The sequence below is a fragment of the Pan paniscus genome, chromosome 3, assembly GCF_029289425.2.
Source record: "Pan paniscus chromosome 3, NHGRI_mPanPan1-v2.0_pri, whole genome shotgun sequence".
NCBI lineage: Eukaryota > Metazoa > Chordata > Mammalia > Primates > Hominidae > Pan > Pan paniscus.
Window position 1 is genome coordinate 17929324 of NC_073252.2, and position 24192 is coordinate 17953515.

The 24192-nt window shown below is 41.5% G+C and overlaps 1 protein-coding gene across 3 annotated transcripts in view; it reads right to left on the reverse strand.

The window, feature by feature from the left end:
* The window catches only part of FAM184B (family with sequence similarity 184 member B), a 155212-nt gene that overhangs the window by 39414 nt on the left and 91606 nt on the right, over positions 1-24192 (reverse strand). For all 3 annotated transcript variants that reach the window (XR_004670993.3, XM_003826813.6, XM_034958365.3), the window contains exon 7: positions 21821-21928. Coding sequence is in view for 2 of the 3 variants with exons in the window: in XM_003826813.6 (XP_003826861.3) it covers positions 21821-21928 (108 nt within the window). In the remaining variant the exon portion in view is untranslated. The remainder of the gene's footprint in view (positions 1-21820; positions 21929-24192) is intronic.

Genomic DNA, 24192 nt, shown 5'->3' on the forward strand with positions numbered 1-24192 from the left:
TGTGCCTGGTTCTTTTTTTTTTTTTTTTTTTTTTTTTTTTTGGTATTTTTAGTAGAGACGGGGTTTCACCATGTTGCCCAGGCTGGTCTTGAACTCCTGAGCTCAGGTGATCTGCCCACCTCCGCCTCCCAAAGTGCTGGGATTACAGACGCAAGTCACCATGCCTGGACTCCCTGGGATTTTTGTTCCCTGGACACCTTCTCTAAAATCTCACCCCCTCTCTCTTTTCCTCACCTTGCTCTATGTTTTTCTCACAGTACATATCACGGCCTAACGTTGACTTGTCCACTTTTTAATTATCTGTTTACCTCACTGGAAGGTAAGCTCCATGAGGGCAGGGGCTTTGCTCACCTGTTTCCCTGATGCCTAGAACAGTGTGTGGCACATGTGAGTCATTACTAAATGAATAAACACAAATATGTCACGGGCCACTCCAGATAGCAGGGGGACCACTCTCTCCCATACTTGCCCTACACCCACTTTTTTTGTTGTTTTTTTGTTTTTTGTTTTGTTTTGTTTTATAAGATTTCACTCTGTCACCCAGGGTAGAGTACAGTTGCAAAATCATGGCTCACTGGAGCCTCGACTTCCGAGGCTCAAGTGATCCTCCCACCTCAGCCTCCTGAATAGCTGGGACTACAGGTATATACCCACCATGCCTGGGTACTTTTTACATTCCCTGTAGGCACAGGGTCTTGCTATGTTGCCTAGGCTGGTCTCAAACTCCTGGGCTCAAGTGATCCTCCTGCCTCAGCCTCCTAAAGTTCTCATATTACAGGTGTAAGCCACAGCACCCACCCTTCCCCCACTTTACATCCCATGGAGAGAAGGGCCTGGGATTGCTGCATTGTCATGAAAATCCCCTGGGCATGTGGCTGGAGGGTGGCATGTGGAGACAGCCATCACCCAAACTTTGAGTGTTTTCCTGTTCTGCTTTAGAAGCCCTTTGTGCCTTTATGATTCATAAGTTCATGTTCTGTTTAAATCATTTGCATTGCCTCTAAATGTAGCAGAATACCATGTGATGCCCACTTCCAGAGAATCAGCACGGAGATGGCACTTGGGAATCCACTGCCCACTGTGCCCAGGAGGACCTGTCCTGGGGCACTCCAAAGTGATGGCCTGAGAGAGAGTAAACATCCGCTCTGCCTCCCGCAGCTTTTCTCCCTAAGCCCTCATCTTCCCCCTGGGGTGGATATGTTCTGAGTTAACTCTGCTAAGCCAGAACTACACTTCCCAGGACTTTCTTCCCTACATACTCTGGACCATGTGACTTTGCATAAAATATAGAAGATGGAAGTGAAGCAGCAGTCATTTCCTTGTTATGCTTGGATGCTTGGATGCTTGGATGCTTGAATGCAGGGCACCTGGTGCTGTTGCAGCTCTCACATGTCATTGATGATCTACTCGCTCACCTTATTGGCCAGGGCAGGTGCTGGGCTCTCAGCTCCTTTAGCTCTTGCTGGTTTCTCTTTTAGTTCTCTCTATCCTGGGCCTGTGTGTACAGCTCTTGGGGCAGCAGCCAGGCCTGAAGCTCCTCCCACACCTGCCAGATCCTCCTCAGGGTTCTCCCTATCCCCAGGCAGGTGCATGTCTAGCTCCATGATGAAGGATGCCTGATTCTCCTACAGGTCACCTGCATTAGCAAAGGTGGAGCCTTGCTGGCTTTAGATACTGACACAGTTCAAGCCCAGCCTTGTGGGCTGCAGTTCGTTCTTGATCTTCCTCACTTCACTTCTGTCCTTCTTTCCTTCCAGCGGCCCGCCCTGCTGAATTTAGGCCCAGCACCAGATAAAGAAGCAACAGCTGAACGTAAAGTGTTTAGCTGTCTCCTTCAATTGTGCTAGGTCAGTTCCTAAATTTAATCTCATATCCTATATCATTCTTAGTAGCTTGTTTCTGTGATCAAATCCTAATTGATGCACCCTTTAATCTCCAGATCCTACTTATTCTTCAAGGCCCTATTCAACTGTTACTTCCTCATGAAGCCTTTACAATCTTTTTTGTTGCAATTATACCTTCTCCTCTTGAAGTTCCCATAGCAATCTTTTTGCTACCACAATTTTCTTTTTGTTATTGTTGTTTTTTGTTTTGTTTTTGAGACAGAGTCTTGCTCTGTCACCCAGGCTGGAGTGCAGTGGTGTGATCTAGGCTTGCTGAAACTTCCACCTCCTGTGTTCAAGTGAGTCTCCTGCCTCAGCCTCCCAAGTAGCTGGGACTACAGGCGTGTGACAACACGCCCGGCTAATTTTTTTATTTTTTTGAGATGGGGTTTTACTGTGTTGGCCAGGCTGGTCTTGAACTCCTGACCTCAAGTGATCCACCTGCCTTGGCCTCCCAAAGTGCTGGGATTACAGGCATGAGCCACCGCACCTGGCCTTGCTACCACAATTTTCTTACAAATACTTATTGATCACTTACTATGTGCCAGGCATTGTTCTAGGAACACATGAATAAACAAAAGTTTTTCTGCCTTGTACTGTTATAGGAGCATTTTCTTTCTCCCTTCCTAAACATAAGTGAATGTAAAAGTAATCCCAGATATAGTTTTTAAAATGTTATAAACCCTACAGCCAGGGACTGAGAACCTGCTGCACAGCTATTTTTCATAGCCTGAGTCCTCCCTCTTTACTCTATGTAACTAGAAACTAAAGTTGAGCTGTTTGACATGAACTGGTCACAGGGCCCAGTGAGGTTGGTTCATTGTTGTGTATTTTCAAACATGTTGTGACTAAGCAGATTATAACCTACATGTGAACCAGAGGCTAAAAGGTCCTCCTGTGCCTCCTAGTTTCAGGTATTTTGGGCATAAAAAAAATCTCAGAGATCTTTAATTCCCACAAAGCCCAGCAGCAAATATCATAGTCTAGAAGCAAAATAGCTTTGTGAGTTACCTGCCATAAATTCAGGTTCTGTATAAACCTGGGGAAATTGCATGGTGAACATGGAAGAAAAATAGATAATCAGATGAGCATATGTACTATTACAATATAAATACATAAATGATGTATGATTAATTAGGTCCAGGTCTCGAAAGGAAAATTCAAGGTTACAAAGAAATTTTGTTCAATAGAAAGCACAAAATATGTTGGCAAAACAATTCTAATGAGACCAGTAGCTAGGACAAATGTGAACTGGCTAAGTTGTACATGGAGAGCTCTTCTGATAAAAGGAATTGTTCACTGAAATGCTATAATAATGAAGCTATAGCCCTCTAATGACAGAGCCTGAAAACATAAGGCAAAATGTGCATATCTGTAGTGAGAAATGGGAAAATATATAATGGGAGATTTTAATATACATCTCCCAGAAACTGATGGATTAAGCAGACAAAATGAGCTAGGATGAGGAAGATTCGAACAAGATCAGCAAGCTAAACCTAATAGCTAAAAAAATAAACCAATACCTACTAACACTTATGTGAGGTCATATAGTGAATATATCTCAGAGCCAGGTTTCAAATATACATGTTTTACTACCACATCAAGAATATATGCTCTTTTCCCTATGTATAGGAACTATTTAAAATTGACCCTGAATTGGTCTACAAAGCAAATCTCAACCCAGTGCTCACATTTTACAGACTGTGCTATCTGATGACATTGCAAGAACATTAGAAAGCAATAAGAAGGTAGGTTTAAAAGAATCAGATAAACTTTAAAACTCTGGGACACAGATAAGACATACACTTAGAGGGAAATTTATAGCTTTAAATGTATTCATTAGTATTTAAATGTATTCATTAGAAAACATTCAAGAGTTTAGAAAATGAACAAAAGAATAAATCCAAAGTAAGTAGAAGAAAAGAGAAATAAAAGACAAAACAAATGAAATAGAAAAAACACATCTGACCAACACATCTAAAAGCTGGCTTTTGAAAAGATACATCAAACTTCTGGCAAGCCTGATCAGGGAAAAGGGGAGAAAAAAATTAAAGCAACATGAATAACGGACAAGGATCTCATGACAGTTATTAGAGATTAAAAAGAATTCCAAATGTACTCTGAGACAACACAGAGCCTGTGAAAGGGAATCTGCAGGATGTAATTTCTGGGCCACTTTATTGACCATGGCTATATTTAAAGGAGTCCTGGGCAGGAGTCCAGAAAGGGGAGAGGACTGAAAACACTAAAAGGGCTGATGCACCCAGATAACAACACTGGCTCCCAGCTACACTGCATTTGTCTATTTCTATACATTATCTCATGGATGCATATGGCTCTATGAAGTAGCCAGGAAAGGCACTGCCATCTTTGATTTACAGATGGGGAATTAAATTGGAGAAGTCCAGCCATTTGCCTCAGGTCTCATGGCCACTGGAGGGTGGCACAAAATCTAGAACCCTGTATTTTCTGACTCCCATCCACGTAATTCCATGTCACTGCACTGACACTCAGCTGTGCTGTGTTGACCTGATTGTCACCTACCAGCATCAAGCCCTAACTGGATGTGAGTTCAAACCATGTTGTGCAAATACCAAGTATCTGAAAAACTGCAACTCAAAAATCAACCTGAGAGGAGTAATGTCAGCAACATGGTAGAAGGAAGTCCTGATCCCTTTTTTCCCCAATAAGCATATCAATTCAGCAATAATTCATGTACATATTCCCTTTGTAAAAAATCAGAAACTAATCAAAAGGCTCCTGCACCCCAGGAGAATGCAAAACCAGACTCACCAAAGCTGGTAGGGAGATTCAGAACACACTCTTGCCAAAGATGCTGCCCCTGGTGAAGTACCATATGATCATGAAGAGACCCCCTACACCAGCTTCAACCAGAGGAGGAAAGGAGTTAATCGGCATGTCTAGCACCCCAAGTTTTCTAAGGGGGATGTCCCTAGAGGGCTAGCTTTTGTCTTGCTGCTGTTGGAGCTCTATAGGGTCCATCACAGTCTAGCCACTTGGAAGAGAATGGAGGTGGAAACTTGGGCTGGTAGATACCATAGCTCCTCCTTGGCTCAGTGCAGAGTGAGCAAATGAAAACCACAGCTTCCTGCTTCTTACTGGGAGGAAATGAGTTGGTAGAGACCCCCATTACCTGGCCAGGCTCATTAATGGGGGATTCTCTTGTACAAGATCAGCCTGGGAAGACTGGGAGAGGTGATTGCTTTGTCTAATGCATGGACACCAACACAGAGAGTCAAAGAGAATAAAAATCAGGCAAAGATGTTCCAAACAAAAGAACAAGATAAATCTCCATAAATTGACCCTAATGAAACAGTTATATGATTTACCTGACGGAGAATAAAAATAACTCTGATAGAGTTGCTTACCAAGATAAAGAGAATAATGAATGAACAAAGTGAGAATTTCAACAAAGAGAGGATATATTTTTAAAGTACCAGAAGAAATCATGGACCTGAAAACACAATAACACAATAACTGAAATGAAAATTCACTAGAGGAATTTAATAGAAAACTATATCAAGCAGAAGAAAGGATTAGTGAACTCAAAGACAGGTCACTGGAAATAATTCAGTCAAAGATGCAAAAAGAAAAAAGAAGAGAGAAAGGACAAGAAGGCTTATTTAAAGATAATGACTAAGAAGTTCCCAAATCTGGAAAAGGAAATAAGCATGCAGATCCAAGAAGCCCTAAATACATCAGATAAGATGAACCCAAAGAACCATACTGAGACAGATAATCAAATTGTCAAAGGTCAAAGACACAAAATTTTGAAAGCAGCAAGAGAAAAGCTATTTGTCACATATAAGAGAACCCCCTCATAAGACAATGAACATTTTCCAGCAGAAAACTTGCAGGCCAGAAGGGAATGGGATGATACATTCAAAGTGCTAAAAAAAAATGCCAACTAAGAATACTATACCTGGGAAAACCCTCCTTCAAAAATAAAAGAAAGTTTGACTTCCTCTTGACTGATTTGGATGCCCTTTATTTCTTTCTCTTATCTGATTGCTCTGGTTAGGACTTCTAGTACTACGTTGATGAAGAGTGATGATAGTGGGCTTTCTTGTCTTGTTCTAGTTCTCAGAGGGAATACTTTCAACTTTTTCCCATTCTACTGAATTTTTTCCATTCAGTAGAATGTGGGTTTGTCATAGATGGCTTTTATTGCATTGAGGTATGTCCTTTGTATACCAATTTTGCTGAGAGTTTTAATCATAAAGGGATGCTGGATTTTATCAAATGTTTTTTCTGCATCTATTGAGATGATCATGTGATTTTTGGTTTTAATTCTGTTTATGTGGTGCATCACATTTATTTACTTGCATAGGTTAAACCATCCCTGCATCCCTGGTATGAAACCCACTTGATCATGGCGAATCATCTTTTTGATATGTTGTTGGATTTGGTTAACTAGTATTTTGTTAAGGATTTTTAGCATCTATGTTCAACAAAGATATTGGTCTTTAGTTTTCTTTTTTTGTTATGTCCTTTCCTGGTTTTGGCATTAGGGTGATACCGCCTTCATAGAATGATTTAGGGAGGGCTCCCTCTTCCTCTGTCTTGCAGAATAGTGTCAATAGGGTTGGTACCAATAAGGAACAGTCAGCAGAGTAAACAGACAACCCACAGAATGGGAGAAAATCTTCACAATCTATACATCTGACAAAGGACTAATATTCAGAATCTATAATGAACTCGAACAAATTAGCAAGAAAAAAACAAACAATCCCACCAAAAAGTGGGCTAAGGACATGAATAGACATTTCTCAAAAGAAGATACACAAGTGGCCAACAAACCTATGAAAAAAAGCTCAAAATCACTAATGATCAGGGAAATGCTAATCAAAACCACAACATGATACCACCTTATTCCTGCAAGAATGGCCATTAAAAAAATAGATATTGGTGTAGATGCAATGAACAGGGAACACTTCTACCCTGCTGGTGGGAATGTAAACTAGTACAACCATTATGGAAAACAGTGTGGAGATTCCTTAAGGAACTAAAACTAGGAACTACCGTTTGATCCAGCAATCCCACTACTAGGTATCTACCCTGAGGAAAAGAAGTCATTACATGAAAAGGGTACTTGCACAGGCATGTTTATAGCAGCACAGTTCGCAATCACAAAAATGTGGAACCAACCCAAATGCTCATCAATCAACGAGCAGATAAAGAAACTGTGGTATATATATACAATGGAATATTACTCAGCCATAGAAAGGATGAATTAATGGCATTCACAGTGACCTGGATGAGATTGGAGATATTATTCTAAGTGAAATAACTCAGGAATTGGAAAACCAAACATCATATGTTCTCATTCATAAGTGGGAGCTAACTTATGATGATGCAAAGGCATAAGAATGACACAATGGACTTTGGAGATTCAGGAGGAAAGGGTGGGAAGGGGGTAAGGGATAAAAGACTACAAACTGAGTGCAGTGTATATTGCTCAGGTGATCGGTGTACCAAAATCTCATAAATCACTGCTAAAGAACTTACTCATGTAACCAAACACCACCTGTTCACCAATAACCTATGGAAATAAAAAAAAAATTTTAAACAACAACAACAAACAAAAATAAATGAAAGATTTTCCCAGACAAACAAAAGTGGAGGGAGTTCTTCATCACTAGACCTGCCTTACAAGAAATGCTAAAGGAATTTCTTCAAGTTGAAATGAAAGGATGCTAAACAGCAACAGGGTAGCCTAAAAGTATGAAACTCATTAGAAAAGGTAAATATATAGGCAAATATAGAACTAAATTACTGTAATAGTAGTGTGCAAATCACTTTTAATTCTAGCATAAAAGTTAAAAGACAAAAGTATTAATAATTACAAGCATACCTCAGAGATATTGTAGGTTCAGTTCCAGACTACCACAATAAAGCAAATATTGTGATAAAGCAAAGACACACAACTTTTTTTGTTTCCCTATACACATAAAAGTTATGTTTACACTATACTATAGTTTATTAAGTGTGCAATAATCTTATGTCTAAAAATACGTACCTAAATTTAAAAATACTATTTTTCTAAAAAATGTTAACAATCACCTGAGCCTTCAGTGTATTGTAATCTTTTTGCTGTGAAAGGTCTTGCTTCAATGTTGATGGCTGCTGACTGATCAGAATGGTCGTTGCTGAAGGCTGGGGCAGCTGTGGCAATTTCTTAAAATAAGATAACAATGAAGTTTGCCACATAGCTTGACTCTGTCTTTCACAAAAGATTTCTCTGTAGCATACAATACTGTTTGATACCATTTTGCTCACAGTAGAACGTCTTTAAAAATTGGAGGCAATCCTCTCAAACAGTCACTGATCTATTAACTAAGTTCATGTAATATTCTAAATCCTTTCTTGTTATTTTAACAATGCTCACAGAAGTCTCATCAGGAGTAAATTTCAACTGAAGAGACCACTTTCTTTGATCATTTCTAAGAAGCAACTCCTCATCCATTGAAGTTCTATCATGAGATTGCAGCAATTCAGTCACATCATCAGGCTTTACATTTCATTCTAGTTCTCTGTCTCTACATAGTTACTTCCTCATCTGAAATCTTGAACCCCTCCAAGTCATCCATGAGGGTTGGAATCAATTTCTTTCAAACTCTTATTGTTGTTTTTTATCTCCTCCCATAAATCATGAATCATGAATATTCTTAATGGTTTCTACAATGGTGAATGCTTTCCAGAAGGTTTTCAATGGGCTTTGCCCAGATCCATCAGGAGAACCACTATCTATGGCAGCTATAACCTTATGAAATGAAATGTATTTCTTTTCTTTTCACCCTTATTGTGCCAAGAAATCTACTTCCTAAATAATAAGACTTCAAAGGAGAAATTATTCCTTGATCTATGAGCTACAGAATGAGTATTGTGTCAGCAGGCATGAAAACAACCTTACTCTCCTTGTACCTCTTCATCAGTGCTCTTGGGTGACCAGGTGGTCAGTAAGCAATAATATTTTAAAAGGAATCTCTTTTTTCTGAGCAGTAAGTCTCAACACTGGGCTTGAAAAAACAGATGTGCTATCATACAGGCTTTATTGCTCTACTTATAAAGCACAAGTAGAGTAGACTTCACACAATTCTTAAGGCCTCTAGAAATTTTGAAATGATAAATGGTCATTGGCTTTAACTTAAAGTCACTAGCTTTATTATCTCCTAACGAGAGAGTCAGCCTGTCCTTTGAAGCGTTGGAGCCAGGCATTGACTTTTACTCTCTAGCTGTGAAAGTCCTAGATGGCATCTTCTAATATAAGGCTGTTTTGTCTACATTGAAAATCTGTTGTTTAAGTTAGCCATTTTCATCAATGATCTTAGCTAGATCTTCTGGATAACTTGCTGCAGCTTCTCCATCAGCGCTTGCTGCTTGTTATGTTATAGAGATGGCTTGTTTCCTTAAACCTCATGAAACAACCTCTGCTAGCTTCCAACTTTTCTTCTGCAGCTTCCTTGACTCTCTCTGGCTTCATAGAATTGAAGAGAATTAGGGCCTGGCTCTGGATTAGGCTTTAGGTTAAGGGAACGTTGTGGCTGGTTTGATCTTCTATCTAGACAACTAAAACTTTCTCCATATCAGCAGTAGGTTTGTTTTGCTTTCTTATTACTCATGTGTCACTGGAGTAGCACTATTCATTTCTTTCAATAACTTTTCCTTTGCATTCACAACTTGGCTAACTGTTCAGCACAAGATGCCTAGCTTAGGCCTGTCTCAAAGGTTTTGACATGCCTTCCTTGCTACACTTAATCATTTCTAGTTTTTGATTTAACATGAGATATGCAACTCTTCCTTTCACATGAACACTTAGAGGCCATTCTAGTATTGTTAATTGGCCTAACTGCAATATTGTTGTGTTTCAGCAAATAGGGAGGTCCAAGGATAGAGAGGGAAAGACGAGAACAGCTGGTTCTGGAACACAACCAGAACACATACAACATTTATTAAGTTCACCATCTTCTACGGGCATGGTTTGTGGTGCCCCAAAACAATTACAATAGCAACATGAAAGATCACTGATCACAGATCACCTTATCAGATATAATAAGAATAATAAATTTTGAAATATTGTGAGAATTACCAAAATGTGACACAGAGACACAAAGTGTATTTTTTAATTAAGGTATACATATTTTTATAAATAATGCTATTACACACTTAATAGACTGTAGTATAGTGTAAACATAACTTTTACATGTATTGGGAAACCAATAAATTTGTGTGACTTGCTTTATTCAATATTTACTTTATTGTGGTGGTCTAGAACTGAATTTGCAATATCTCCAAGGTATGCCTTCATAATGGAGCTGAAAAATTCCTATTGCCTAATGATGACATAGCCATTGTAAAGATGTAGTGTTAAACATTATCTTTTCCATGTTTAGCTACTTTAGGATACATAAATATTTACCCTTGTGTTACAACTGCCCATATATTTTGTACAGTAATATGCTGTACAGGCTTGTAGCCTAACAGCAAAAAGCTATAGCATATAGCCAAGGTGTATAGTGGGCTATGCAATCTAGGTTTGTGTAAGTACACTCTATAATGTTCTCACAATGACAAAATCACCTAACAACCCATTTCTCAGAATGTATCATCGTCATTAAGTGACACACAACTGTATTTCACAATTGAACTTGACCGTGGAGATCAATAAATAGTTGGCTGAATGAGTGCTTTTTTTTTAGATAAGGTCTGTGGCTCTGTTGCCCAGGCTGGAGTACAGTGGCACAGTCTCAGCTAACTGCAACCTCTGCCTCCTGGGCTCAAGCTATCTTCCCACCTCAGCCTCCCAAGTAGCTGGGACTACAGGTACACACCACCACGCCCTTCTAATTTTTGTATTTTTTGTAGAGATGGGGTTTTGCCGTGTTGCCCAGGCTAGTCTCAAACTCCTGACCTCAAGTGATCTGCCCACATTGACCTCCCAAAGTGTTAGGATTACAGGCGTAAGCCACTGCACCCAGCCTGAATGAGCTCTTTCAAGCCCAGCAATACTTGTTTCAATTGCTATTATGAACACCTTTACATGCATAAACTAGAAAACCTAGAGGAGATGGATAAATTCCTGGAAATATACAACTCTTCTAGATTAAACCAGGAAGAAATAGAAACTCTGAACAGGCCAATAACAAGCAGCGAGACTGAAATGGTAAAAAAATTGCCAAAAAAAGTCAAGGACAGATGGATTCACAGCTGAATTCTATCAGACATTCAAAGAAGAATCATATTAATCCTATTGACACTAATCTACAAGATAGAGAAAGAGGGAACCCTCCATAAATCATTCTATGAAGCCAATATCACCCTAATACCAAAATCAGGAAAGGACATAACAAAAAAAGGAAACTACAAACCAATATCCCTAATGAACATAGATGCAAAAATCCTTAACAAAATACTAGCTAACGAAATCCAACAGCATATCAAAAAAATAATCCACCATGATCAAGTGGGTTTCATACCAGGGATGCGGGGATGGTTTAACATATGCAAGTCAATAAATGTGATATACCACATAAACAATTAAAACAAAAAAATGACATGATCATCTCAATAGATGCAGAAAAAGCATCTGACAAAATCCAGCATCCCTTTATGGTTAAAACCCTCAGCAAAATCGGTATAGAAGGAACATAACTTAATGTAATAAAAGCCATCTATGGCAAACTTGCAGCCCACATTCTACTGAATGGGGAAAAGTGGAAAGCATTCCCCCTAAGAACTGGAACAAAACAAGGTTGCCCACTCTCACCCCTTCTATTCAACATAGTATTGGAAGTCCTAGCCAGAGCAATCAGACAAGAGAAAGAAATAAAGGGCATCCAAATCAGTAAAGAGGAAGTCAAACTATCACTGTTTGCTGATGATATGATCGTATACCTAGAAAACCCTAAAGACTCCTCCAAAAAGCTCCTAGAACTGATACATGAATTCAGCAAAGTTTCAGGATACAAAATTAATGTATACAAATCAGTAGCTCTTCTATACACTAACATCGACCAAGCTGGGAATCAAATCAAGAACTCAACCCCTTTTACAATAGCTGCAAAACAACCAAACAAAAAAACCCTTAGGAATATACCTAACCAAGGAGGTGAAAGACCACTACAAGGAAAACCACAAAACACTGCTGAAAAAAATCATAGGCAACACAAACAAATGGAAACACATCCCATACTCAGGAATGGGTAGAATCAATATTGTGAAAATGATCATACTGCCAAAAGCAATCTGCAAATTCAATGCAATTCCCATCAAAATATTGCCATAATTCTTCCCAGAACTAGGAAAAAACAAACCTAAAATTCATATGGTAAAAAAAGGAACCCACACAGCCAAAGCAAGGCTAAGCAAAAAGAACAAATCTGGAGGCATCACATTACCTGACTTCAAACTATACTATAAGGCCATAGTCACTAAAACAGCATGGTACTGGTATAAAAACAGACACATAGGCCAATGGAACACAATAGAAAATCCAGAATTAAAGCCAAATACAGCCAACTGATCTTTGACGAAGCAAAAAACAAAAAACAAAAAAACAAAAAACATAAAGTGGGGAAAGGACACCCTATTCAACAAATGGTGCTGGGATAATTGGCAAGCCACATGTAGAAGAATGAAACTGGATCCTAATCTCTCACCTTATACAAAAATCAACTCAAGATGGTTCAAAGACTTAAATCTAAGACCCAAAACCATAAAAATTCTAGAAGATAACATTGGGAAAACTCTTCTAGACATTGGCTTAGGCAAAGAGTTCATGACCAAGAAAACAAAAGCAAATGCAACAAAAACAAAGATAAATAGATTGGACTTCATTAAACTAAAAAGCTCTGCACAGCAAAAGAAACAATCAGCAGAGTAAACAGACAACCTACAGAGTGGGATAAAATATTTGCAATCTATATATCTGACAAAGGACTAATATCCAGAATCTATAAATAACTCACATCAGCAAGATAAAACAATCTCATCAAAAAGTGGGCTAAGGACATGAATAGACAATTCTCAAAAGAAGATATACAAATGGTAAACAAACATATGAAAAAATGCTCAACATCACTAATGATCACGGAAATGCAAATCAAAACCACCCTGTGATACCACCTTACTCTGCAGGAATGGCCATAGTCAAAAAATAAAAAAGAACACATGTTGACATGGATGTCGTGAAAAGAGAACATTTTTACAGTGCTGGTGAAAATGTAAACTAGTATAACCACTATGAAAAACAGTATGTAAAGCTCTTTAAGGAATCTCCATATTGTTTTCTATATAGAACTACCCCCAATCCCACTACTGGGTATCTACCCTGAGGAAAATAAGTCATTATACAAAAAAGATACTTGCACACGCATGTTTATAGCAACAAAATTTGCAACTGCAAAAATATGGAACCAGCCCACATGCCCATCAGTCAATGAGTGGTTAAAAAAAAATTGTGGTATATACATACCATGGAATACTACTCAGCCATAAAAAGGAAGAAAATAATGGCATTTGCAGCAACTTGGATGGAATTGGAGACCATTATTCTAAGTGAAGTAACTCAGGAATGGAAAACCAAACATGGTATGTTCCCACTTATAAGTGGGGGCTAAGCTATGAGGATGCAAAAGCATAAGAATGATACAGTGGACTTTGGGGACTTGGGGTAAAGGGTGAGAAGGGGGTGAGGGGTAAAAGACTGCACACTGGGTACAGTGTACACTGCACAGGTGATGGGTGCACCAACATCTCAGAAATCAGCACTAAAGAAATTATTCAAGCATATAAGGTAACACATATGTTAATTAGCTATATTGAGCCATTCCACAATGTATAGATATTTCAAAATATGTCACACATGATAAATTATATTTTTTGATGTCATTAAAAATTATATTTAAGTTTTGTTATTTTGAAAGCTTTTTCACAGATCTTTTTCAGTTTTGTTTGTTTTTGAGCCTGTCTTGTACCTGGTTGCACTAAATATATAATAGTTCTCTCTTGTGAAAACCTTAAAAGCCTAGATTTGAACACATGTTCAATGATAATAATGCTATAACAGAAAAAAGAACTTATTTCATGTAACCAGACACCACCTGTTCCCCAAAACCCTACTGAAATAAACAAAACAAAACAAAAACATTGTCCACGTCTCTGAACTCTAAATAAAACAGACTCAGAACATGGCTTCTGAGAATATCCCTGAGCCACTCCTGGTGTATCCTGAGTTGTTCAACCCAATTCCTACTCTTGGGTTTTTCCCATCAGGCATTTTTCTCAGGTTCAGTCCAGTGCTCTCTCAGTGCTAAAGTGGCCTGGGTATGAATAGTGTGCACGGAAAAATAAATAGATCTGCCTCTCCTCTCCAAACCATCTACTGCAAATGCTTCCTCCCACTTCCTCCCAGGCAAATGGCTGGTTATTTTAAATCTGTGTTCACATTTAGGTCCTCATCTTTCATCTTCCAGTTATTTAACCTTTTCTGGATTATTTCTATTTTAAAGAAACACCCACGCCCAGGAAATCTCCTAGAAGGGAATATTCAAAGTCATTCTCAAGTACATTTGACAATCTTTCAAAGGTAGCATTATGTACATCTTAAAATAGAACACCGAATGTAATGGAGTTTTGCTGAAATGATTACAGGGGACTGTAATAGATACTATAAAGTCAACTTACATTGACAGAATCTTTAACAGTTCTGAAAAGTGACTTCATATGCTTTCTCCTGTTCATTACCACAAGTCTCTGGGGGTATGAAGTGCAGGGATTATTGCCACTGTTTTACTAACAAGAAGTAGTGCAGCATTGCAGCTTACAGCACAGGCCCTGGTACCACCCTTTGGGCCTTGGTTTCTCTGTAAGAGTCTCATAGGGTGGTTTGTGGACTGTGTGAAGTCCTATGGGTTTGCCATTATGAGTAATGAAGAAACTGATCTCAGGGATGGTTTCTGACCTGTCTGAGGCTCCTAAGCAGGTCTTGGGCAGAGCTGGGTGGAACCCATGTCCTAAGCCTTAGGCAGGTGGCCCTGCCCTACACTGTCTTCCCAGGCTCTACTGAATCTCAGCCAATGCCCAGAACCTCTCCATGGAGTGAAGGGCAGCCTGCCTTGTTCCATGTCAGGTGGAACCAGACCCTTCAATTCACACCAACCAAGGGTGCTGGCTCCCAATTGGCCTGAGGGACACTCAGGATGTCACAGTTGTTTAAGAGCCTAGTGGTTATCTGCCTGCCAACGGCCAGGACAGGTGATGCCTCGAATTCCTATGGTCCTCCAAAATATGGCACGGGCTGACTCTTGCCCAGCAAACCACTCAGGGCCTCCAAGGAGTAGGGGACACTTTCAGGCCTGGAGAGCTTTGGAGTGTCCCTGGATCCTTCCCAAACACCTCAGGAGCTTGCCTTGGGCTGCTTCCCCATGGCATCCCATTTCCTGGTGAAGTCATGTTCAGATTTCAGTGTCAAGCAGATGTCCGCAGACGTCATTCTTCTGGAATAGTTTCCTGGACTCCCCTGGACAGAAAGCTTCCTCTCCCATATGGGCTTGCCATTAATATATCTTCTTGCCATCATCATAGCGGTCATCGTAACAGGTTAGTATTTAAGGAAATAGTTATTTCTCCCATTTGAAATGTGAGCCCTCCAAGGATCAAGATTAGGCCTCATTCTCCTGGACATGCAGCCCTATGGCTTGTATAGCGATGGTACTCAGACATATTTATAGAGGCAAGATGACTTAAATGGCAGTTACCACAAATGACTCCCTTTTCCTTCTGGAGAGGGTGTGGGCAGGGGTATGTATGAAAACTTCCACCCTTCTCCACCGCCCGTTCAGTGTGGCCCAGGCACCAAAGGAATCTTCCAGAAAAAAATTTTCCCTCAGAATGATTATGACTAAAATGGCTTTCTGGAAACCAATTAGTAAAACTTTGAATCTACGAGAATCAAGGAGACTGGCAGGGAGAGACCAGGATTAAAGTCTTGGTGAGGTCCCAGCTAAGTTTAGTGGGGACAGAGTCACACCCACGTTTGGCAGCCTTCTCCCTGCATGTTCTGGGAGTGGAGTGGAAAGCCTGATCTCAGTTGACATTATTATTTTTATCTCTCTCTCTCTTTTAGATTTCTTTTTATTGTTTGTTTATTTATTTATTTATTTTTGAGACAGTCTCACTCTGTTCCCCAGGCTGGAGTACAGTGGCACAATCTTGGCTCACTGCAACCTCCACCTCCCAGGTCCTAGCGGTTCTCGTGCCTCAGTCTCCCATGCAGCTGGGACTACAGGCGTGTGCCACCATGCCCAGCTAATTTTTGTATTTTTAGTAGAGACGAGGTTTTGCCATGTTGCTCAGCCTGTCTTGAACTCCTGGCCTCAAGTAATCCACCTGCCTCCGTCTCTCGCAGTGCTGGGATTATAAGCATGAGCCACTGCGCCTGGACTGTTTTTATTTCTCTTGACTCACTGAAGTGCTTTGCAGAACAGCTACTGGCCTAAACTGAAACCCCTGAGTCTTGAACAAACTTAAATTTTATAGCCCCAATCCAGCAGGAACATCACTGGGGAAGTTGTCATTTAATATCCTGTTCTGATGCCCCTATTGCCACCAGCAGATCTGCCATCAGATTGTTCAAGCCCCTGCCTAGGCCTCCCTGGCTTTACCTCTGCCCCTTGTACCATTCTGTGTGGTTGCAGGTATGGCAGTACTGAAGTATGCTGCTCACACCTCATCTAGACCTAGGCAGAGCTTCGGCTCACCAGGCTGGCACAGAGCTGGCTTGCCAAAACTATTTGAACTACATTACATTTTTTTTCTAATTGGCAAAGTTCAGAAAGTTTTGTAACTTGCTGTGTTAGCAAAGCACACGTGTTGCTGGTAGGGACACAGAGCAGAACAACCTCAGTGGGTGGCAAGTGATGGTATCTATTGAAGTTAAACACGCACACACCACTCCACCCGGCAAATTCCACGGGAGCAACAGTTAGCACCTAGAGAGCATTTGCACACACTAGGTGCTGTTTCCAACACCATACAGATAGGAATTCATTTAGACCTCACAAAGACCCTCTGGAGTAGATACTATCATCACCCTTGGTGTATAAATGAGAATGGTGAAGCAAAGAGACATTAAATTATTTGTCCAAGATTATCCAGCCAGTAAGAACCCAGGTGTCTGGTTCAGGGGTGAGCTTGCTTAACTACTATACTATATTATATCCCTCTATGGTGCTATCCATTGAAGTATTATCTATAATAGAGAAATATTAAAACAATCTAACTGTCAATCATAAGGGAATGGTTAAATATAATATGGTTTTTCTGTACAAGGGAGAATTAGGTGGTTGGTTTGTTTTTAAAAAATGAAGCTAAAAGGGAAGTATACTGATATATTACAATCTCTAAGCTATAAAATTTAAGTTAAAAGCAGAACTGGCCAGACGCAGTGGTTCATGTCTGTAATCCCAGCACTTTGGGAGGTGGAGGTGGGTGAATGGTTTGAGTCCAGGAGTTTGAGACCAGCCTGGACAGCATGATGAAGCCTTGTCTCTACAAAAAATACAAAAATTAGCTGGGCGTGGTCATGGGCACCTGTTGTCCCAGCCACTCAGGAGTCTAGGCAGGAGGATTGCTTGAGCCCAGGAAATCGAGGATTGCAGTGAGCCAGGACTGCACTCCACCCTGGGTAGCAGAACAAGACCCAGTCTCAATAATAATAATAATAATAATAATAATAATTCATGAGAGTATCCTATCATTTATAGAAAAAAATCCATAATTATGCCTGTGTATACACTATACCTCTGAAAGGATACATAAGAAGAGAGAAAATAAAACACAACAAGCAGTTTTCCCTGGGATAGGGAACTCAGCAGGAAGAAGGAAGATGCTTTCCAATGTATACCTTTATATACCATTTGAGTTCTGTACCATATATGTGGATTGCTTATTTGAAAAGAGGCCTTAATTTGAAAGAACAAACAACATCTGCAAAATGTCTAATAGAAAACAGCACCAGATATTTAAGCTGTTACTAAATGTCCACATTGTTTTCCAGCTATTTGTTTATGCACACTTCTCCCTCTAGCATCCAGTTCAGAGGCTGGCACATGCCAGGTATTGCACACATGACTGCAGAATGAATGAATAACGTGCATATTGAGTTGAATCAAATGAAACTGATATTTGTCGAGGTTCTTGCTGCAACTCTATAGAGGGGGCATCTGCACTTCCCTCTAGAAACCGAACTCATTCACTATTCACAACAGCAAAGACATGAAATCAACCCAAATGCCCATAAATGATAGACTGAATAAAGAAAATGTGGTACATATACACCACCATGGAATACTATGCAGCCATAAAAAGGAATGAGATATGTCCTTTGCAGAGACAGGGATGAAGCTGGAAGCCATTATCCTCAGCAAACTAACACATGAACAGAAAACCAAACACCATATGTTCTCACTTATAAGTGGGAGCTGAACAATGAGAACACATGGATGCAGGGAGGGGGAAAAACACTCACTGGGGCCTGTTGAGGGAGGGTGGTGGGTTGAGGAGAGCATTAGGGAAAAGAGCTAATACATGCTGGGCTTAAGACTTAGGTGATGAGTTGATAGGTACAGCAAACCACCATGGCACATGTTTACCTTTGTAACAAACCTATTCATCCTGCACATGTACCCTGGAACTTAAAAAAAAAAAAGAAAGAAAGAAACCGAGCTCATTGAAAGACAACATTCTAGATTAAGAAGGCTGAGGAGGGCTGGGCGGGTTGGCTCACACCTGTAATCCCAGCACTTTGGGAGGCCGAGGCAGGCGGATCATGAGGTCAGGAGTTCGAGACTAGCCTGGCCAATATGGTGAAACCTCATTTCTACTAAAAATACAAAAATTAGTCGGGCATGGTGGTGTGCGCCTATAGTCCCAGCTACTTGGGAGGCTGAGGCAGAAGAATCGCTTGAACCCGGGAGGTGGAGTTTGCAGTGAGCCGAGATCATGCCATTGCACTCCAGCCTGGGTGACACTGGGTGACAAAGTGAGACTCTGTCTCAAAAAAAAAAAAAAAAAAAAAAAAAGACTGAGGAGTTTCCTGGTGAACCAACCCATGGTTCCCAACAGGCACTTGTATTCTGGACTTCTTCAGGACTTGCTTTTTTAGCTACAGAGGTGGTTCTCAACTGGGGATAATTTTGTCCCCTGGAGACATTTTTGGTTGGAAAGGTACTACTGGCATCTCGTGGGTAAAGGCCAAGGATGCTGCTATGCATCCTGCAGCACACAGCATAGCTCCACACACCCCGCCAAAACAAAGAATTATCCAACCCCAGAGTCAAGTGCTGAAGTTGAGCTGTGGTGATAGCACCGGCTCATGGACATCGTGACCATGACTGGTAGACTCAGGTCATCAGCCCTGGAACATACCTAGAATTTCTATGTGTTTATTTCCCTAAAACACAGCCTGCTCTACAATCTTCCTGAACTGCATTTTTTTATTCAGTCTCCAGCTTACCACCTTATTTCAGATTTAATTTCATCAAGAAGGATACCAGCCAACTCCGGTCCATCTCCCTGCCACAGTCACTTTGAGGAGCTAAGAAATACTTGAATATCTCAGGACAACCTAAAACCCCACAGGGTGCTGGTGAAAGGTGCAGCTGTCCCTGGGGCCAAAAGTTCTCTGGAATGCTAGCTCATGAGACTGATTCTTGAGAAACAGGGAGAATGAAAATGTCTGCACATCCCTCAGGCAGAAATCTTCTGAAAGGAGAGGGACAGCCTCAGATCAGGAAGTGGCAAGCCCTGTGGATGAGGGTGCCCCTGCTCCTTTAGGCTTGTCCTCCAGGCTTACATGGGGGAAACAGGTCTGCTCAAGGATTCTCCCCTAATCTGGGTGTCAGAGGAGGAAGGAGGAAATCCAGGGAGTCCTGGCTGCTCCCCTTAACCCAATGACAGCTGGAGTCTGTTTTATCTGGAAGGCATCCTGGGCATGTGCTGCTCTTATGGAGAGAGGAGGGGATCAGAGCCAGTAGTTCCATCCTGTCTTGGCTATTTACCTGCCTGTGACTGTGGGCAGGTCACCTGCCCTCACCTTCAGTTTTCTCTTCTATAACATGGGTGCCTTACAGGGTTGTTGGAAAATTCCAATGAAGCCGAGCATGCTGGCTCACGCCTGTAATCCCAGCACTTTGGGAGGCCAAGAAAGGAGGATCACCTGAGGTCAGGAGTTTGAGACTAGCCTGGCTAACATGGTGAAACACTGTTTCTACAAAAAATAGAAAAATTAGCTGGGCCTGGTGGCATGCACATGAGGTCCCAGCTACTCGGGAGGCTGAGGTGGGAGGATCACTTAAGGCCAGGAGGTTGAGGCTGCGTGAGCTGTGACTGCACCACTGCACTGCAGCCTGGGCAACAGAGAAAGACCCTGTCTCAAAAACAAAAAACTCCAATGAAGTCAAAGATGAGAACAGTGCTCTATGACTGACCAGTTCACATACAAATGTTAATTATTATTTAAATCCACAGTCACTAGATTTTGGCTCATTTTTGCCCTGGTGAATATGTGGTTGAGTGGGGGTTATCTCAGAAGAGTATGCCATGGGGGCTGTTGGCAGGACCGGGGCCTGAGCCCTGGAAGATGGGGGTCATGGGAGAGAAACTGCAGTTCCTGAGGACAGTCGTGTACACAGAAATGGGTAAACAAGAGACTGGTAAGACTGATGTGGTAAGATTCAGACTGACCCATGTAGTGTTTTCCCTCCTGGAGTTTGAAATGGCCTGAAAATTGTAGGCAACAATCAAATAAGTGAAATTGAAGGCCGTGAGATTTTTATGGCTCTCTTGCTGCTGAAACAGGAATTAAGAGGGTTATTCAAGCCAGGGTACTCAAGCGCCCACTTCAGGGAGATTATTTATATTCCTGACATGGTACAACAAATGTTCACTGAGTGCCTATCTTGTGGGTTAGGCTGTGTCCCTAAGAAGATATGCTGAAGTCTTAAGCCCCGGTACCTATGAATGTGACCTTATTTGGAAATAGGATCTTTGCAGATGCAATTAGTTACGATGAGGTCATGCTGTAGTAGAGTGGGCCCTAAAGCCAGTGACTGGTGTCTTTATAAGAAGGCTGTGTGAAGGCACAAAGACTCAGAGACAAGGGGAAGGAGGCCGTGTGATGACAGAGGCAGAGATCGGAGTGACGCGTCTGCAAGGAAGACTTGGCCAAGGAACAAAAGGACTGCCCAGCAACCACCAGAGGCGAGGGGAGCCGCACAGACCAGGTTCTCACTCGCAGCCTCCAAAATAAGCCAACACCTTGATTTCAGACCTCCGGCCTCCAGAACCGTGAGAGAGTACATTTCCACGGCTGAAGCCACCAAGTACATGGTCATTCGTTATGGTGATCCTAGAGAACAATCCAACCCACCGTGAGCCAGACAGAGAGACAAACAGGAACCAGTTTCTACCCTCAAGCGGCGTCCCTGAAACGGCAGGTTCACGGACAAGGGCTGTTGTGAGAGTAAATGAGATCATGGCTGTGGAGGGAGACAGCCGGGGCAAGAGAGGGGCTTTTATGACTACTATTGGGGTTCGTGCTGGGCAGAATCAAAGGCCCTGCTCTAGTTGAGTGCGCCCTTTATCCTCCAGGCAGGCTGCTCTCAGAGAGAGAGCGGAGACTCATCTGACAGGCCTTATTCTTTTTCAAACCATGCAGATAATTAGTCAGACTTCTATTTCCTTCGTGGTTTCTGTGAATGGATTTTGTGGTGATTTTTTTTTTCTGGGCATTTTGGCAGTGTTGAGGAGAGATGTAAAAGAGCCCATTAACATCAGCATGTGTCACTGGGGACACTGAAAGGCTGAGACCGAGAAAAGAAATATCTTTAATTAAATCTGACAAAGCTGGAGGTTACCTGGGTCTCCAGAATGCTGCGGTGCTGGCGGCCTAATTCCTGGGTACTTTCCTCAGCTCCTGTGGGGCGTGTCTTATTTTGTTGGATAAATTCTTCCAGCCTTAAAACCTAAAACAGGAGATAAGAAACACCACACAATGAAACCAGGTTCTACCTCCTCGATACAGTCATTCATCCGGGAATCAATTCTCCTGGGTCAGTCTGTTCTGGGGAGAGTGCCCCATTAGACAAATTCTACACACACTTCTAGAAATGCCTTTTTTTTTTTTTTTTTTCCTGAGCCAGGGTCTTGCTCTGTCACCCAGGCTGGAGTGCAGTGGCACGATCTTGGCTTACTGCAACCTCCACCTCCCGGGTTCAAGTGATTCTCCTGCCTCAGCCTCCTGAGTAGCTGGGACTACAGGTATGCACCACCACGCCCAGCTAATTTTTTGTATTTTTAGTAGAGACGGGGTTTCACCATGTTGCCCAGCCTGGTCTCAAACTCCTGACCTTAAGCGATCCGCCTGCCTCGGCCTCCAAAAGGGCTGGGATTACAGGTGTAAGCCACTGTGCCCGGCCTAGAAATGCCATTTCTAATGAGCTAGTTGCTTAGTCTTTCCAGAAGAAAATGTGCCCAGTAGGTTTATAGTATTCCACACTTTCCTTAAATTATTTACATACATATTTCTATACTCGATCTGTAGGGTGGCTTTAATACCATTCCTGGAAGGCCACTCAATTTCTTTTGAAAACAAAACAAAAAAGTTAATTGGTAAAGAAAATGAACAACATTTAAGAATTATATAGATAAAATGAGAAAAGAGGGGTTGGGGGTGCTCTAAAAGTGTAAGGCCTTAATTATGATGATGATTAACCAACTAATTGTAATATTTGAATTAAACAGACAGCTTTCCCCTAGACTTTGAGGAGAATGAGGCCAAAAAACATAAAGGAAACTTTGACTTTCCTCAAAATTTTCTAGAAACCTTAATACTAGTTAGGCACCATGCTAGGTACAAGGAGGGATGGGGAAGGGACAGAGTGAGAGCAAGATAGTAAAATCGTAAAGCATGGTCCCTGCCTTTAAGGAGCTGTCATTTTATGAGGGAGATAGATAAATGTTTATAACCCCAATGACACTCAGTAGAGATATGTACAAAATAATAAGAGCACCTCCTTAATGGTCCATTTGCTCTGTGCCACCCAGGAATCTAAGCCTTTTTTAAAAAAATTATTTTCTTTTTTAAAAAATTGAGATGGGATCTTGCTATGTTGCCCAGGCTGGTCTCAAACTCCTAGGCTCAAGAGATCCTCCCACCTCAGCCTCCCAAAGTGCTGAGATTATAGGGATGAACCACTACACGCAGCCAGGAACCTAAGCCTTTTACAGTATTAACTCTTTTAATCCTCACAACAGCCTTTATAAGGTAGGCACTACTGCACAGAATTTACAGCAATAGGGCCGGGCATGGTGGCTTATGCCTGTAATCCCAGCACTTTGGGAGGCCGAGGTGGACAGATCACCTGAGGTCAGGAGTTCGAGAACAGTCTGGCCAACATGGCGAAACCCCATCTCTACTAAAAATACACAATTAGCTGGGCCTTTTGGTGCGTGCCTGTAATCCCAGCTACTTGGGAGGCTGAGGCAGAAGAATTGCTTGAACCTGGGAGGTGGAGGTTACAGTGAACCAAGATTGCACCATTGCACTCCAGCCTGGGTGACAGAACGAGACTCCGTCTCAAAAAAAAAAAAAAAAAAAGAATTTACAGCAATAAACTCTGCCCAGGGGCATTCAAGCAGCTTAAGGGCACTGAAGGATGAACAGGAGTCTGCCATTGGTGAAGGTGGGATAGTGCATTCCAGACAGCAGAAACAGCAGGTGTAGTGGTAGAGGGCGGGTGGGGTAGATGTGAGGACTGAAGAAAGATTCCATGTTGGAGGGGCCAGAGTGAAGGACGGGACAGAGGCAGCAGAGCCTTGGAGGATAGTGGTAGCAAGTGAGGTTCGGCCCAAATTGTGAAGAAGATGGGGATTCAAGATTTTAGGAAGGGAGGAGTGGGGCTTTGAGCAGATTTGGATTTTAGAACATGAGTTCTGGGAGTAGCTGGCCTAGAGAGAACGTGGAGGCAGAAAGATCCATGGCAACACTCTTGCAAGACTCTAGCAACATTGCAGGGGAACAGCAAGGCTATCGGAAAGTCCTTCCAGACTTTCCATAAGGAATATTAGAGGAAGAGATATTTCAAGATTATAAAACTATGCTTAAACTGCATCTTGCTAAGGTTTATGAAATATTCAGAGGAGCTGGTGCAATTGTTTATGTAACATCTACAAGTGGGGAAAGAGTCTAGGCAAGTCATTCCAAGGATCTTGTTCAAGGCATAGGTGT